Source organism: Mycteria americana, chromosome 4 (genome assembly GCF_035582795.1).
Source record: "Mycteria americana isolate JAX WOST 10 ecotype Jacksonville Zoo and Gardens chromosome 4, USCA_MyAme_1.0, whole genome shotgun sequence".
NCBI classification, from domain to species: Eukaryota; Metazoa; Chordata; class Aves; order Ciconiiformes; family Ciconiidae; genus Mycteria; species Mycteria americana.
The window spans coordinates 8638567-8655621 of record NC_134368.1 but is presented as its reverse complement, the minus strand read 5'-3'; the positions used below and the strand labels follow the sequence as shown (position 1 = coordinate 8655621).

Sequence of the window (17055 nt, the reverse complement as noted above, 5' to 3'; positions counted from 1 at the left end):
GTCTCACAAACCAAAGATGAAAACAGCAATTAGATTTATGAAATCTTTTGCAGATCAGCTTTTTGACACCTAGCTAACCTGTTCAAGCAGAAAACCCCAAATCAACATACCTGACTTATTTTCATGTTACAAACCTCCAAGGTATTTTGATGCTTCACTTAATGTAGTCTCAAGTTTTACATCTGTTGGTTATTTCATTTAAGTTTTAATGAAATGACTGCTACCATTTGTTCTGTCTATTTATTTTTGGAGACGCACTGCTCTAAAGCTAGGTGACAAAGCTATTTTCATTTTTCTGCAAGATTTGTTTTGAGTAAGTGTTCTGATGAGTCTCAGGATGAGTAATATTCCCATCCAAAATAAGGATGGCTTATAGTATGTAGTTTATGTTTTTAACTCATTCTTCTTAGAAAGATGTGGTAAAGGCACGAAAGTTTGGCTGTATTTTACACAAGCATTCAAGCTTAACAGCTAGAAGCAGGTTATACTGCTAAACTTTGTTTAAAATGCTTTTAGTAATATTCCCTAGGAACCTTCCAACCTGCAAGTTTGACATTTATAAAAAACATTCAAGTAACAATCCAGGACAACTCGCACTTTCGCCTGCAAAGAAGCCTCAACACTGCATACAACTGCCCCTACTGGGGTTTCAACACTTTTCAGCCTCATTTTCTACCTGTTTTCCCTCCTCAAGTGATCAATTAATGGAACCGCACAAACCTTTCCACTAGACCAGCAGGAATTGATAGAAATAAATTAATTTTGCTGCTATTTCTTTTCTGTGGGTAGAGAAATTCCTTTTCAGGACATAAACACATATTAATTTTAACTCTCAACAGAGGTTTGTTATACTTAGTCATGGAATGCCAAGACATATATCATAAGCACAGTGAAGCAAGATACAGTAACTTTTGGTGTTTTGCTGTGCATTCTAAGGCCTTTGTTTACAGTGCCTGCAATACCTATATCTTGAAAAGAAAATTCAAGCAATCAGCATTGCAGAAAACTACTTTTGTTAACTTTGCAAAGACAAAGCAATCACAAGGTAGAACGACACTTACCTTTCGTTTCAGAACACTGAGTTTTTCAACTACTCCATCCAGGAGACTAACAACTGAATCCACAGCAGGACAACTGCTCAGTGTCTTCTCCAGCTCTGCCACAACCATTGTAACGTGGCTAGTCTCTCGATCAATGTTTTTCTGTGCAGCTCGAAACCGTTTGTTCAGTGTTTCATATGGCACCTAAATGAGAAATATCAAGCCATTAGAATTTCTGTATTAAAAAAGTCAGGTCTTCTAGAGTTTAGAGAGACTGATGATTTTATCTGATGCAGTCAGAACACCACCTCGGTTCCAGGACACTAGAATTCATTAATTGAACTTGAGTTCTCATATCAAAGGCCTTATTTAAGCCCTCTCAGCAAGGAGCTAACAATCCAAAGATTATTAAAAAAAAAAAAAAGTGACAGGAAATAAAAGCTGGTAGATTCTTCTCTGATACCAGTTTCACCTATCCTGCTTTGACTGTAGCAAGCACTGATGGAAACATTTCAGGGAAAACAGAAAGCAAAGACAAAGGTGTATCTAAAAATGGAAAGCTACAAGTTAACTACAACTACGAGATCACCCTTCAGAACATGCCGTTTTAAGTTTACATTTCTTTCATTCAAGAGTTCACAAAAGAAGAGAAAGTTACCTTTGTGAAAGCATATATAATGCATATTGGCTACTGAAAAACTTATACATAGTACACCAATGGGTATTCAGGAAATCGAATAGGTTTCCTCCTTACTTCTGCCCATGAAGGACTACTTTTCAATATTAACTCCAGTAGGACTATAATAAATGCTAAGAGAAACTCCATGTAAGTCTTGTTTTGGTGAAAAAACCCTACACTGTATGACTAAGTTTGTTAAATTCTTCTAAGACTCCATTCCTTGGCTTAGAGACTAGCCAGTCTTGGAGGTCTCCTGTCCTACTTGTCCCATGCCTTTATGAGACAGCCATATCAAAACTGCTACTGATAGCCATTAAGAACACATATATGGGAGTAGTCTACTGCCTGGTCAATGCTTAGGGTACTGAATGATTTGCGGAAAGCTTACAGTAAATGTTAAGCTGCTCCCATCTTGTTGCTTTGACTACAGTGACAGCATAAGCAATTTGGACAGGAAGTTCTATTACTTCACAGAAACAGGAATTTTAGAGCTAAAAACATTCCAGTGTTATACACTTAATTAATCCATATCTTTTATCTTGAAAAAGTCCATGAGAAGTTCTTTCAGGTAGTTATGATTATCTTGATTGCTTTTCCATTAATCAAAGGCATAATTTAGCTAGCAATCAGATTACACATATTAAAGGTAAAACAGGAAACACAAATCAGTGTTCTGTTTGGTATATATCACATATGTTTGATTACAAATCTCTCAAGTATATCACTTCTAATCAATTATATCAAGATTGCCTCCATTTTCTTCCTTCTAATCATTTACATGCAAGAAAGTATCCCCAGGGTCCACTCTCCTTTTGGGCTCTATTAGGAGAGAGGTTACTACATAATCATTGCAATTCTCAATTAAAGATGCACAGAGGAAGACTTTCCGTTCAGAATAAGGAGGATGAGCCAAAGTACTTGCTTCCCAAGACTTTGTATGACCTACAATAAGTTGTTCTTATTTGTAGTAGAAGTATAACAAAGGATACTCCTGATAAGATATAAAAGGGCTCCTCTTCCTCTCAGAAAGACTGAAATGATCTATTTAATGCTTTTTGGCATCTCAAACTAAGACCTAAACAAATGACAGAACAAGCCTTTACCACAGGAAGTATCAAGCTAAAACAATTATTTTCCTTATACATCCTCCCCTAAAATCCCAGCACCACACCCCCCAAAACTCAAACCACATAAAACATCACAATTAACAGGCTTTAACACCCACTTAATTGTCTATATAACCATCTTTTATTCCATCTTTAGCTCTTATCTTATTTCCCTTCTCCATTTCCAAAAAAAAGATAAATGATTTTAAGGCCCCACAGATAGAATGCGTGTTTTGGGGGACCATTATTTTGAAATCTCACACTTTTGAACATAGAAGCTTGTCTCCCACTCCAAGCCTTGATGCCAGACAGCATTAAGACAACTTCTTTAAGACATGTTTTCTTCAGTTACTTGCATCTACTGAATTTAATTTCTGCAAGTACTTTGCTAATCAGCTTTCCACACCACACTGAAAAGCTACACCAATCAAGACTTTCAGAAGCTACTATTGATGTGAGGTATCTGTTTGACTACAAAAAGTGTTTGTTAAATTTTGAGCAGTCAGTTGAACTGGACACACAGATCTAGTCAGTTTGAAAAAATCTTAGCTTTAATCTCCCTTTTCCCTAGTTTCTTATCTGCACACAAGAGCAATAACACTTCCCGTTTCCCATGCTCTGTCTCTTTAGCGTGCAAATTTCTGGCAGTCTGTGTTCATATGACATTTAAAACAATTGGACTTGCAATTTCAGCTGGCATCATTATATATCATTAATTTTGTGTCTAGGTGTAATAGGTTTTTGAATCTTGTTTTATCCATTTTTTTTTTCCTCCCTCAAAAAAAGAGCTGAAAGTCCTGTGTGGAAGAGACTAGGAGTTGAACTGTTTTACTATATACTCTGAAAGTAAATACAAATAAATATATTGCTAAACATAATTTTAGTGTAGCATAACAAGAGAAATTACTTTAAAGTAATATTGTAAAGCAAAGAAAAAAAAACTTTAAAGTATATATGAAATTAGTTGCACAACTGAAACTGACAGACTTCGTCATAATTTGCATGGGCACCTGTTTCTTACTATAGAGCCAGCAGTTTCTAGTGGATATTTGTAAATTGTATCCAGGTACAGCTTTTACACTTACTTTACAGGACTAGGTTCTACGAATGCCCAAATTTATAAATTACAACTGCTATGCTCCTTACTGAGAAAGCATCTTATCTAGACTCTGCATCTTGATCCACTGCTTGTTTTGTTACTCGTACAGTTCCTATGCTCCAAAAGAGACTCCATTTCCCAGTACTGGTTTGCTTTACCACAGAACTCTTCAAAAGTTACAGGCACTGTACCAATAAATTTATTTTCTTTCTCCAATAACAAAAGTAAATGGAAGGAAAACATAACAAAGCAATGCTCTGGAAAATGTAATTCTAAAAAATTCTTAATTATGGTTCACTTTAATTTTCAGGTACCATCGTTATAAAACAGTGAATACCAAACTTGTCGGACCAAGAGACAGCTGCAAAATTTACCTATCATCAGCTGCCACAAGCCTATTAGAGACTTTCAACTTTTACTGCCAGTACGATTCTGTGACCAAGCCTGGATTACACAGTTATTCTTTAAGGACAAGTGTGGCCTACAGAACTCAGCCTAGGGAAGCATTACCGTAAGGAAAAAAGGATAACCAGCTACTAAACATTGAAAAAATTGAAATAAAGCAGCAAGAACCTACCAGAATGCATTCTGTAAAAGCACAATACCAACTTGTCCTACTCATTAGAGCTTGAAAAACCACACCTCAGTTGGCTCATACCATGAGCACTGAAGAGGATACAAAGGAGAGATGTAAAATATTAGTGGGCAGCATATTTAAACCCAGTGTCACTAAATAGATTCTGCTTCTTTTGTTCACCAGCTTCCACAGCTGCAGACACATTATTCAACTTAAGCATATACTAAACCAAGTCAAACTTAAACCTAATGAAAAGGAATTTGACTTAAGCTAGAACAGCCTACACAAGGGGTAAAATTACAGTAACACAAGTTTTTCCAAGACCAAAATTTTGCTACTGTGCTGTGAAGGAAAATCTGCTTGGCTGGAGGCTTCTGCAAATGTAGCACATGACTATTTCCAGGTGCTAAGCACTAAAAGAGAGGCAGAGACAATTGAATAACCTGATCCAAGTATTTTCTTCATTTCAGGAGATAATTCACTCTGGTTTTAGAAAGCCAGAAAACTCTGGTGTGCTGTCCCAGAACATGCTCCCACAAGCTCTAGCTGTGGAGACAAGACTCAAGAGAGGATCCTTTTGGGTCTAAGCGCTTAAACTGGTGGAAGAGGAGGAAGGACTGCCATGAGAGCTATACCTTGGTTGTTCAGTTGTGTGGAGGGAGTAGAAAACAGCAGAGCTAAGAACGTCAGAGGCAGTTTTTAAGCTTACACTTCGGAACTCAACTATGATGTTAACTCTCTGGCCTTCAGCCCACACACAGTCCTCTTCCAGCCCATGAATGTGAATAAGGTACCAAGGCAAGACTGACTGGTTCTAAAAATCATGAAGTGGCTAAAACTGTTCAAATTGTGCAAATGTAGGTAATATTTCTTTTAATAAGCCACATCAAATTTAACTTGAAATACCCTTAAATATAGTGATGTTATCTACTAAATATATTTCCAACAAAATAAATTAGTAAATTAATGGCTTATTGAAAAAGTGATACCATTTTCTTGATTTTTCTGAATACCTATTAAAACTAGAAAAAAACAGCAAGTATTAAATGCTTGCATGTATTGTATCCTGATGGTTAAACTGTATACACTAAGTGTTTATTATCAGTCTCTAAAAAAATATTTAAAGAAATATAAATAATATCAAGTTAAACCAGTCAATCCTCTACACAGTATCCCACAATGCATATCTACCTTTGTTTTTACAGTCATTATCAATATATTAGTGAGATTCTTAATTTTTCTTTTCTTCTTAAGGCTTTCTAAATGTATCTATGTGCACACACTTAGTTCTCCATCCATAAATTGAATATATAAAAACAATTGCTGATAAGTACTCTCACCTCAGCCCATGCCTTTCTCTTCGGGCTCAGAGAAAATTTGCTTTAAAAAACATGCCATGAGAACATACCATCTATAGCCTTTAACAATATAGAAAGGGAGAGCAGAATGCAAGTCATTTTCCCTGCACAGAAGTTCATTAATTATAGTGATCAAAGCTTAAAAAGCTCCACTACCTCAATGGTATTTATGTTTGTGGGAGTCAGACAACCAGATTGGACTTCTTATGCTGGTTTTAGCACCTTGAATTCCACTAAGCAGCTTGGGCATCTCGAGAATGTGGCAATGTTTTAGCCTCAACGCACACTCGCAGCTTCCATGACAGATACAGTCACTTGCTCGCTAATTAAGCACCTGGGGTTTCCAAATAAAGTGAAGACATGCACTGCTGAAGGGCTCTCTGCTTGGGAGAAAGTACAAGATAACAAAAGCAATATGAATTGTGGCAAGATCTTCTTTGCAGAGGTGTTATATTCCTCCAGCCAAGATGGAGGAGAAGCACTCTGAGTCACAGCTAGAAATCCAGCACTCGTTACCATCATGGCCAACATATACATCCACTTTATTCAACTGGAGTTCAAACTAATAAGCAATTCTAATTACAAGGGTTTTATAGACAGATGAACAGCATAACGAAGATGAAGAAAGGCATTACAGAATTGAGTTTGTGACCTAGCAACAACAGAAAGTCTCAGTTCTAAATGCCTTCTTTGTCTTTACTGGTAAGGTCTTCTAAGCCTTCGTGATTGTGTATGTGCAACTGAGCCTGGGGAGAGAGGTACTATTCACATGAGAAGTCTAAAGCAAGCTGAGGATATCCAGGTACATGGGACCAGAAGGGAAGGAGCTCACCGATGACACTGTAAAGCTGCTACGATCTCTGAAATGTCATGGCGAACAAGGAAAGTCCTCAATGACTGAAAAGGGCAAGTTTCTTGCTTCTCTTCCAAAAAGAGAACCTGGAAGATCATGGAAGCTACAGGCTAGTCTGCCTCATCTCAGTTCTTGGGAAAGTTATGGAAAAAAAAAAAATCAGATGGAAGCCATTTCCAAGCTTGTAAAATTGACTGAGAATAGCCAGCCTAGATTTGCCATAAGCAAATCAAGCTTGACAACACTGTTTGCTTTCAGTGACAAAATGACGACCTCTGAATGAGAGGAGCGCACTGGTAGTCTTTCATACTAAGTTTAGGAAGTTTTTTGACATTGTCTCCCATTGTAGCCAAATAGGGAGACGTGGACTGAATGGCTGGAATACCACAGGGGTTAGGGATGGACTCAACAGCCAGGCTCAAAGAATAATGGTCAGTGGTTCAAAAGCTACCTGGTGGCCAATTACAAGTACTGCTTGCCTCCTGAGGAAGGTTATCAGCTCCAACATACATGTCTTCTTCAACCATCTGCACTATGCAACAGAACACACAATCAGAAAGCTCAGAGAGGACAACAAACTGGTGGAGTGCTTGACAATGCTGGGTTGCAGAGCTGCCGTTCAGAAGAAATGACAAGCTAGAGAAACACACTAAGAACTTTATGAAATGCAATCAAAGTAAAAACCAGAGGCCTGCACCTGCCACAAAACCACCCCAGCCATTAGCACAGGCTGTGGAGTAACTGGCTAGGATCACTTCTGCAGAAAAAGGTGTAGAGGATCTGATGGACAGCAGGTTGGATAGAAGTCAGCAACAGACTCTTGGGGCAATGGAAGTTAACCACATACGAGGCTGCATTAGCAAGATTAAAGGCAGTGGGTTGAGAGGAATGATAGTTCTTTATGATCAGCACGCACGCAGACTCATCTGGAATACTGAGTCTGGTTTTCAGGTCACTTCCCCGCACCCCTGCCAAAAAAGACAAACTGGAAAGAGTCCAGAAAGCGACCACCATGATGGTTAGCTGGCTGGAGGATACAAAATCCAAAGAGAGGCTGAGAGGGGCAGGCTTGTTTCACTTGCAGAAGGGAAGGCTACAGGGAGTTGGGAGCAGCACAATCTGATAGAAGTCTTCCACTGCCTAAAGGTGAAGGTTATAGATAAGAGCTAGCCAGACTTTTCTCAAGAGTTACAGAGCAAAAAAGGAGGCAGAGTTGACAACTGGCAGCAAATAAAATTCCAGCTGGACATAAGGAAAAAAATATTTTAACCAGGAGAGTTGGTAAGCACTGAAACAGCAGCCCAGAAAGGTGGTGGAATCTCCACCCTTGGGAACTTTCAGAACTAGGCAGGACCCTGAGCAACTCAAATTAGCTTTGAAGTTAGCCCGGATTCAAGCAGAAGCCTGAACTACACTGTCTGCAGAGGTCCTTTCCTACCATAACTTTATGAATTCTTCTAGAAAGAGACTGGATCGTAGATCCTCATTGCTAATTTACACACCAAATTCATCTCCATATGGAGATATGAAAGGTCATACCAGGTAAGACCCAAAGTCCCTCCTCTGTCACTGTCTTTGACAACATCCAGAAGGGGGATGGCACTTGAAAAAAAGCAAGAACATAAAGTTACTAATCTCAAACAGTCTCTTTGGGCTTCTTGAGTCAGAGGTGGGAGATTTATAGCAGAAAACCATGGGGCGTTTCTCATCCATGAACTCCGGTTGTTGTTGTTGACCTGTAGAATTTCAGCACTGCAACATCCTGTGGTGAGACATTTCACAGCCTCACACATTGTGTGAAGAAACACTCCTCGGTTTTGTCCTGTCAACTGTTAGCCTAATTTGAAACCCTTTTGTTGTTGTTTTGGAAGAAAACAGGAAACATTCACTCTTCTATGCCTCTCATGTCTCTTGAGATTGAAGAGGCTCTTTCTAAACCATTCTTTGAAGACAGTGTTTCCATATCTCTAATCCTTCTTGCCCTTCTGTAGACATTTTCCAGTTCTACTACATCATTTTTCAAGATGAGGGAAGGGAGAAAATAAGAGTAACTCATACTACTTAAGAGAAGATATAATCATGGATTTTTCATTGCTACGTAATGAAGGTCTCCATTCTTCCTTTTCCCAAGACTTCTGTCCTAAGTTTGTCAACATTAACCTGATAATTCCCAAAAAACATTCACTATAACCCCAAGATCCCACTGAGCAATGATGATCATTTCTGACTCAGTTATTGTGTATACAAGATTAGGATTGTTTTTCTTTCCACCATACCTAAAAACTGTATCACACTACACTTGTCTATATTGAATTTCATCTACTACTTTAATAGCCATTCAGTCTCTCATTATTCTTCTCTAATGCTTCATACTTGGATTGTAACACCTTGACTATCTTAGTATCATCAAGGAAACTGGATCATCTCAGCACTCACTCTTTCTTCCAGGCTGTTCAAACAGCTGAATATCAGCAGTACTAGCACAGATGCCAGCAGAACCCTAACACTGACCTTCTTCTGTTACAGAGGTTGGCTACTAAATCTTGATGTTTGTTTCTTGTCTTGCCCAGTTATCTATCCACATAAAGTGGTCTTTCTTTCAAGAGTTCCTGGTAAGGGATATTTCCAAAAAACATTCAGTAATACGAATAAGCTACCAACTAAATCCGCCATCACCACCTCCTTTTTTTTTTTAAACATAGAAGTCCAATATCTTCACATGGCATGACTTTCCTTTCTAAAAGTCACATTAACTGATGTACATGATTCCATCTTTGATTAGTCAGGATAGTATTTCCGCATCAATAAACCATTGGCTGGAAGGGAAAAATAAATTACATGTGTTAAGAATCCCACTAAAATTTTACTTAAGAAAGTAGAAGCACTGAAACGAAGTCTTCTACTTTGTCTTTCTTCCACAGCTATACAAAAAAATCCTCAGACTACTTCAGGAAAGGTGTGTTTACCAGCATTTATCAGAGAATTTACAGAGAATTAAAGGGAGGACTGGACACAGGAGAAAGGGATTTCCCCTAAGCCATGTAAACTTATTTATAAAACCTGTTACATCCTGCATTTCTACTCCTTGAGAGGTGTAGGATGTTAGGCCAAAGCGTAATGGCTACGGCGTGAAACTTCAAATACCAGCCTGATGCTGCCCACAAGTTTTCCTAACTGGTACACAGTAACACTGAAAGATTGAATTGCACATGTTTCTTTCATAATTAAAGTTTTGTGAAAAATGTAAGCCTTTATCCTCCCACAAGTCTTTAGCCTTACACTAGACCTCTAGCACCAGTCCTGAAACTCATCTGTTCACATCCTACAACACCGGCTACTTTCCTTCTTCACTTATGCAGATTCAAGCCTGAAGAATTCCAAATAAAAATGGAAACTAAAACCCAAACAATGGCTTTCAGACCAAAACATTAATCAGAAAGAGTTTCTACCCTACAGTGACTGCATATAGGAAACTCCCCAGCCTCCTGTGAACAGGAATTTTCAAAGGTTTATTTTCTAAAAACTGATTTTCACAGAAAACAGTATCGACAACAGAAACAAGCATCTTTTACGTAGGTTTGCAATTCTGTAAAAGAACATCCAATTTCCTCCTGTATTTGGGAGAAAGTAGTTAATCAGGTCTAACTTGAGAGCAGTACCAACTCATATACAGGGAAGTTTAACTATATATCCTGATTTTACTGATGTCTGTGTGAATCATCCTTCTTTAACGTTACAGTCTCACAGCTGAAAGCAACTCCTTGCCACAAAGTGTAGAATTTTTTTGAACACAAATACCTACATTATGTGTCTTTTCAAATGAACTGAATCATGGGCAGGCAGGAATTTGAAATGGATTTTTTAAGGTATATGAAGTCAGTTTTCAGGTATATGAAGTCAGATAACTAGTGGGAAGAAAAAAAAAGTTTCAAGAAAAATAAGAGTCCTACCAGATTAGGTGGGGGGAACCATTACAGAATTATGCTCTCCTTTCAAGGGTCAGAAAAATGATGTGCTTCCTCTCCTCAATTGTGTTAGCTTATAAAACCTGAAAAGCACCAGAGATTTGTATGAATCTACAGGTCTCCAAGATAATTCAGTTGAAGACTTTCTGAGGTACAAACAAGCTTTTTCAAATGCCATATATTGTGCCCTTACATGAAATTAAGCCTAGCCACAGATAGGTATGGAAAAGAAAGTGAGAAGTGCAGTGATGAAACTGTCTTTCACAAAAACAGAAGCAGAGACAACTTAGCTCTATTTTGTGCAAGAGGAAAGAGGAAGTATAGGAATATGGAAGAAAAATTAAGCATCTCTTAAATAGTTTTAATAAACAAACAGTGTCAAGAGAAAAGGTAAACTCAGCAAGAAACACCTTGAGCATTAAGCTGTTTCCTTGAGACTAAATTAGATCACCGTGCTCACCTTCAACAAAACAGAGAAGTAGAGGACATCTGTTATACATGATGCCATTTGAAAAATGAGGCAGGGTACAATAAACTACTGTAAGTTTTCCCTCAAACCAGTAACAATTAAGCATTTCCATACAGAATTACCGAAATTCTGTATTTTTATACACTTCCTCTATAACTATTGGATTATTTCAGAACTGAGTCAGCGTCATTACTTGTCACTGAACTCATCCAAAATGTAAATTATATCACCACTTATTTGCAGAATTCTGATGTGTAGCTCTTATCAATCCCTTGAAATCATAGTATTTTTTCCTTGTTCTAGGCAAAATCAAAAAAGGAAAAGAAAGTTAAAAGAAAGGAGAAGTAGTAATATTTCAGGAATTAGAGGCTTAGAATAATGACTAGATTTAGGTTTAATTAGGTACAGGCATTAATATAAACTCTTGAAGAGATACAGATCAAAACAGACAAAATAATTTCATAAGCCTGAATACAGTTGCAGATCACTTAGATTTAAAAAAAAATACTTCTTTTTAAAAACAGTTTCAATGTTTTTGAAGTGTAAAGCCTAGTAGTTTTCCTTAGTTAAAAGCACGTCAGTTTTACAACTCAGGAAGACAGTACTGCATATTCTAGAGCAGCTGTGTCTAGAAAGAAAATATCATTATAATATTCAAAGCTGCTGCTACTTCAATCCAGGAGAGAATTAGCAGCGAAAATTCTTGGACTATCCATCTGCTACACACGTACTTATTCAACAGAAGCAATTATAATCCTTCAAAATATTATCCTTTTACACAAACTGCTAGTAACTTATTACTGAACACATTATGAACTTTTGAAGAAGGCTTCCAACAACAAAATTAAGTGCTTTACAAAGCCATTTTACAGTTATATCAAACTGTCTTGCATCCTTATGTAAGCAGATTGACAGCCATTTTAGAGTCCTGTCTAGAGCCACACTAGGGACAGCAGAGACCAGTAATTTTCAATACACTTGTTCATAGATGCCATTTTGGACTCATGCCTCAAAAGAAACTTCTTTGCTTTTCTTCTTTCAGTAGAAATATTTGATTACCAACAAAAACCTAAGCATTCCTCCCTCCTGAAGATGCGGTCGAGTTGCTAAGCTAAGGTCACACGGCAGGTTTGTGTCTTGGGCAAGTCCCTTATTTGTTTTGATCCTTCCTTCTTCTCCAAATATTTGTTCATTTTAATCACAGTATCACCTCTTTAAATGAAAGAGGTCATCATCCTCCTGTGTGTTTGCACAGTCCAGACACCATGATACTGGCTGGAGCCTTTAAGCTAGAGATCCCATTTCCAATCAGATTGCTCCCAAAATAACCTATTCCAGCTGAAGTGACAGCATTTCTCCTAAGACAAATAATTAAGGATTATTGATTCAGCAGACCTGTATCAGAGTATATGAATGACCAAAGTTTTACTCAATATATTATCTGTTTTCCTTTAGTTCTCACTAGTTTACAACTCAAGGTAATCCACAGAGCACTCAAAAAAAGCTGAGGTGAATCAAAAGCAAGTTGCGAAGTAGTTAAATTACTGGCTATCATAATAAAGATATCCTAACAAAAACTTGCTTTATTTAAATAAGCAATAATGTAAGTAATCAAGCAATGTAAGTAATCAAGCAATAATTGTAAGTAATCAAGTAATATAGCATATTTCACATTCTGGGTTAGCAAATACTACCTATATAATCTATCTTCAGGCTGTAAGCTGTGGGAGGCCAAGTGTACAATGAAAGCAGTTTAAGTTTACAAGGACTGATGGATTTTGCCAGCGTGCCCTTATAGTAAATACCCACCTGCCACAACAATACTTTCCTAAATCTATGGGCCCAAAAGGTGCACTATTATGCTGATTAATATAGGAACTACTGAACTGAAAGACTGTGGGAAGAGGTTTAGAGATAAGAAAAATTGACACTGGTGGTCCATGACATCCAGTAAGAGCTCCACTCCAATCATACCACGTTGTGAAGCATTTTCCTCCTATTACGATATCTAGCAAATGTTTGAAGCTCATCTTTAGTCCTGTTTCCCAGCTCTTGAAAAACATTCACTATGCAAAGAATAAAATATTTCACAGATATTCTTGCTTTATGTCAACATTTAAAGACCCCAACATGTTAGCTACGATACAAACATACTATTTCTATACCAGGAAACATACACAAACCAAACTCACAAGATCACAGGGCACTGTCCTGTGAAAACACTACAAATCAAGTATGCTGCAACTGTGAATTGCAACATCAGATAAGTATTCACTTTGAAGATACTAACAGGAGGTCTTCTGTAAAATGTTTGAGAGACTTTTTCTTGAAGTATTTTCCTACAAGCACAATGGAGTACTGATAAGCAAGCAACACCTCTAACTCATGGCCAGACTGTTACTTTTACTGTGTCTTCTTCCTTCATTAATCACTTTAAAATGTGTTTTATAGGGAGTGGGCAGGGGTGGAAAAGAGACCAATCCCCACAGGAGCCAATCCCTACTTCAGCTGCTTTCCAGTGTCAAACTTCTTCTGAAGTCCCACAGTATCAGATTTTTCTTGAAACACAGCAGCACATCAGTGCAGAAGAACAGCAGCAGTACAAAAGATGTCACACTTGTTTGCTGACATGCACACATGATGTGCTGAAACAGGAAGTACATTATTCAGCAACACACGAATGTGCAGTATGGACATTCGATGCACACTCGGTGAGTCAGAGTACCCTGTCTGAAGACAGATCTAGTGTGAGACACAAGCATTCACACCAACTTAGTACAGAGCTGATTGTTACTCATATCCATGTTTCGCTTATTGCATCAACCTTCTACTTGAGAAACATTTAACAAATTGGTTAATGAACTAGAAGTGCCATGTATTTTTTTGTACACTGATGTACTGAAAGTGCATTAGATGTTACAAGTTCTGTTACTTCTGTCCTTCTTAAGTTCTGCCTGAACCACTTTCACTGAACAACTTTTGCTGCTATACGTTCGAAGTTTTGACAAAAGTACTCTGTGGCTCATAGTATCGAAGTACAAAGCCATGTTCAAAACCAACAACTTATAGTGAAGCTCATAAACAGGGGAAAAAATAAAGTTGTGCAACCAATTATGCAAAAAATGAATGTTGTACTTTCTTTGTTTCAGTGGGAAGAGAAGTTGACCTGAACTGTTTGACATCTTCATTAGTGACCTAGATGATGGGTCAGAGTGCACCTCCAGAGTTTGTAGATGATACAAGACTGGGAGGAGTTGTTAATATGCCAGATGGTCATGTAGTCACTCATAGGGACCTCAACAGGCTGGAGAAATGGAAAAACAAGAACCTCAGGAAATTCAGATAAAGGGAAATGTGAAGTCCTACACTTGGGAAGGAATAACCACATGCACCAGTATGTGCTGGTGACTAACAGCTTGGAAAGCAGCTTTGCCAAATAGAACCTGGGAGTCCTGGTGGACAAGTTGCCCATGAGATAGCAATATGCCCTTGCAGCAAAGAAGGCCAACAGCACCTTGGGCTGTGTTAGGAAAAACATTGCCAGCAGGTCAAGGAAGGTGACCCTTCCCCTCTACTCAGCATGAGTTAGACCCATCCAGAGTGCTGTGTCCAGTTCTGGGCCTCCAGTCCAAGAGACACATGGACATACTGGAGTGAGTACAGCAGAAGGCCACAGAGATTACTAACAGTTTGGAGCATCTGACATAGGAAGAGAGGCTGAGAAAGCTGGGATTGTTTAACCTTGAGAAGAAAAGGTTTGGGGGAAGTCTTATCAATGTGTATAAATACCTGATGGGGGAGTAAAGAAGATGGAGCCAGACTACTCTCAGTGGTGCCCAGTAAAAGGACAATAGGCAATGGGCACAAATTGAAATACAGAAAATCCCATGCAAACAAAAGATTTTTTCTTTAATACCATAACAGCAGTCAAACACTGGATCAGGTTTGCCTAGAGGGGCTGGAGTCTCCATGTTGGAGATAATCAAGAGCAGTCTGGACATGGCCCTGAGCAACCTGCTCTAGCTGACACTGTTTTGAGGGGAGGCTATTGCACGAGACTGTCTCCAGAGGTCCTTTCTAACCTCAGCTATTCTGTGTTCCATGGACTTCGTATATATGCTTCATAAAATTCTATTCTCCTACCTGTTCCCCTCTTTAGCAGTCAGGTAAACATGGTATTTCCATGAGAAATTAATATCTTATTAAATCTGCTGCCAGTATTTCCTCTGCCACAGCTGCCAACAAAAGCAGCCAAACAGCAGCTCTGAGAAGGTGCTCAAATATTCTGTGCTTCTACAGCTCTCCTTTTGATCAGTTGTTTTTTAAAGCAGTTGCATCCCAGCTAACCCTAAACTCTTGCCAATGAACAGCTCAGATAAGAATATTTTCATAAGTGATCATCCCTGCTTTCAGGTCTTCCACCTTCCAGTTTTGGGGTCTTACTCCATACAGTTTGCTAGTTCAGTTTAATAATTATTCACACTTCCGAAGATATGTATGAATTATCTAGCTTCCTGTCATCACTTGTTTATTACTGTTTCAGCAAAGAACTATGATAACAATGTTCGCATTCATTCATTTTTAAATTGCCAGCTTTCATGTTACATGCTCTCATATGAGACTAGCATAATTCTCTATCAGTAGGCCTTTAAAAAAAAAAAAGATTCCACAGCACTTTGGAGGAAGAATAGCTGGCAACCTTATTGTCCTTGAGAAGGGAGAAGGGATTAGAGTGGGGGGCAATATTCAAGTATTATTTTGTACACTGAAATAGCTTCCCCAGATTCAGCTGAAGTCGTCCATTTACTTCCCCTGAGCTGAACTGTTGAAGAATGGCTGAAGCATTTCCACTCCTGCAGCAACCACAATTCAGCTATGGAAAAGGGATTTCCCTTTGCAGTTTTAAGCACTCTTTCACATGAAAGGCACCCTGTGGAACATACTGTAAGTGTAGAGCTATTACACAACTATTATCTAGTGATGTTGGCATGAGGAAGCTAGAGGAGAGAAACAGGAAGGATATAAATACCAGTCTACAATCTTTTATATTTTACTCACATCAGGGAAAATCACCAGTGTCCAGAGCCCCAAGAGAAATATCTGAGCTACTGTGTCGGTGGACAAAATTAAAAAAATAAAAATGATACGCATTCATTTCACATAGTGTTTGAATAAACTGGAAAGAAAAATTCACAGAGGCTGAGTCCCACAGAAGCTTTTAGGCACCTGCCTCCTAATGAACAAAATGGGATTTGATATCAACTTACTTTAGTAGACTTTAGCCTCGGTGTTCATTTCTCCCTGCTGCTTTTTCACCTCCACCACTAAAATGTTTTGATATATGACTCACAGTTAAGAACATTTAAGAAGATACATTCAAAAGATTTGAGCAGACAGTGTTCTGGCAGGTTTTTTAAACAATGAAAAATGCTATTAAAGATTACAGGAACAACCCAGAAGTTGAATGGGTGCTGGGAAGAATCAATAAACATCACCTTTGCTAGGAAATTAAGAGTTTCAGTGCAAGGGTGTCTCACCCTCTTACTATTTAGCTTCCCAACTTTACAAACAACATTCCATTCTCTTATGTATATTTGTGTTAAGATTTTTCAGGGAAAAAGAATGCTTGTGGAAATAAAAGAATTAGTCCAAAATATTCTCTACCTTTTAAATGGCTGGCACTTTGACAATTCATCTTAAGTCATAAGCAGCAAAACAAAAACTCCATGATCCTCACTGCCAGTAATTTTTAGGAACGTAACAAGCAAAGCTGTGATAACAACTGGAATGCATCTAAAATGCAGTCTTAAAATGACCACCTTAACTTTAAACGCCTTCACATTATTCTGGCTGCGGAAAGTGCTAGAGCACTCTTTACAGCTATTTTAAAATTTAAGCCTGATGCTGTC

The 17055-nt window shown here is 38.2% G+C and overlaps 1 protein-coding gene across 5 annotated transcripts in view; it reads right to left on the bottom strand.

Moving 5' to 3' along the window:
- MAEA (macrophage erythroblast attacher, E3 ubiquitin ligase) overlaps nt 1-17055 on the bottom strand; it is a 51942-nt gene that overhangs the window by 33264 nt on the left and 1623 nt on the right. For 3 of the 5 annotated variants that reach the window (XM_075499574.1, XM_075499573.1, XM_075499575.1), the window contains exon 2: nt 1062-1244. In XM_075499574.1, the coding sequence (XP_075355689.1) occupies nt 1062-1244 (183 nt within the window). Of the gene's footprint in view, nt 1-1061; nt 1245-10662; nt 10761-17055 lie in introns of all 5 variants that reach the window. The other 2 variants (XM_075499578.1, XM_075499577.1) reach the window with 1 other exon arrangement.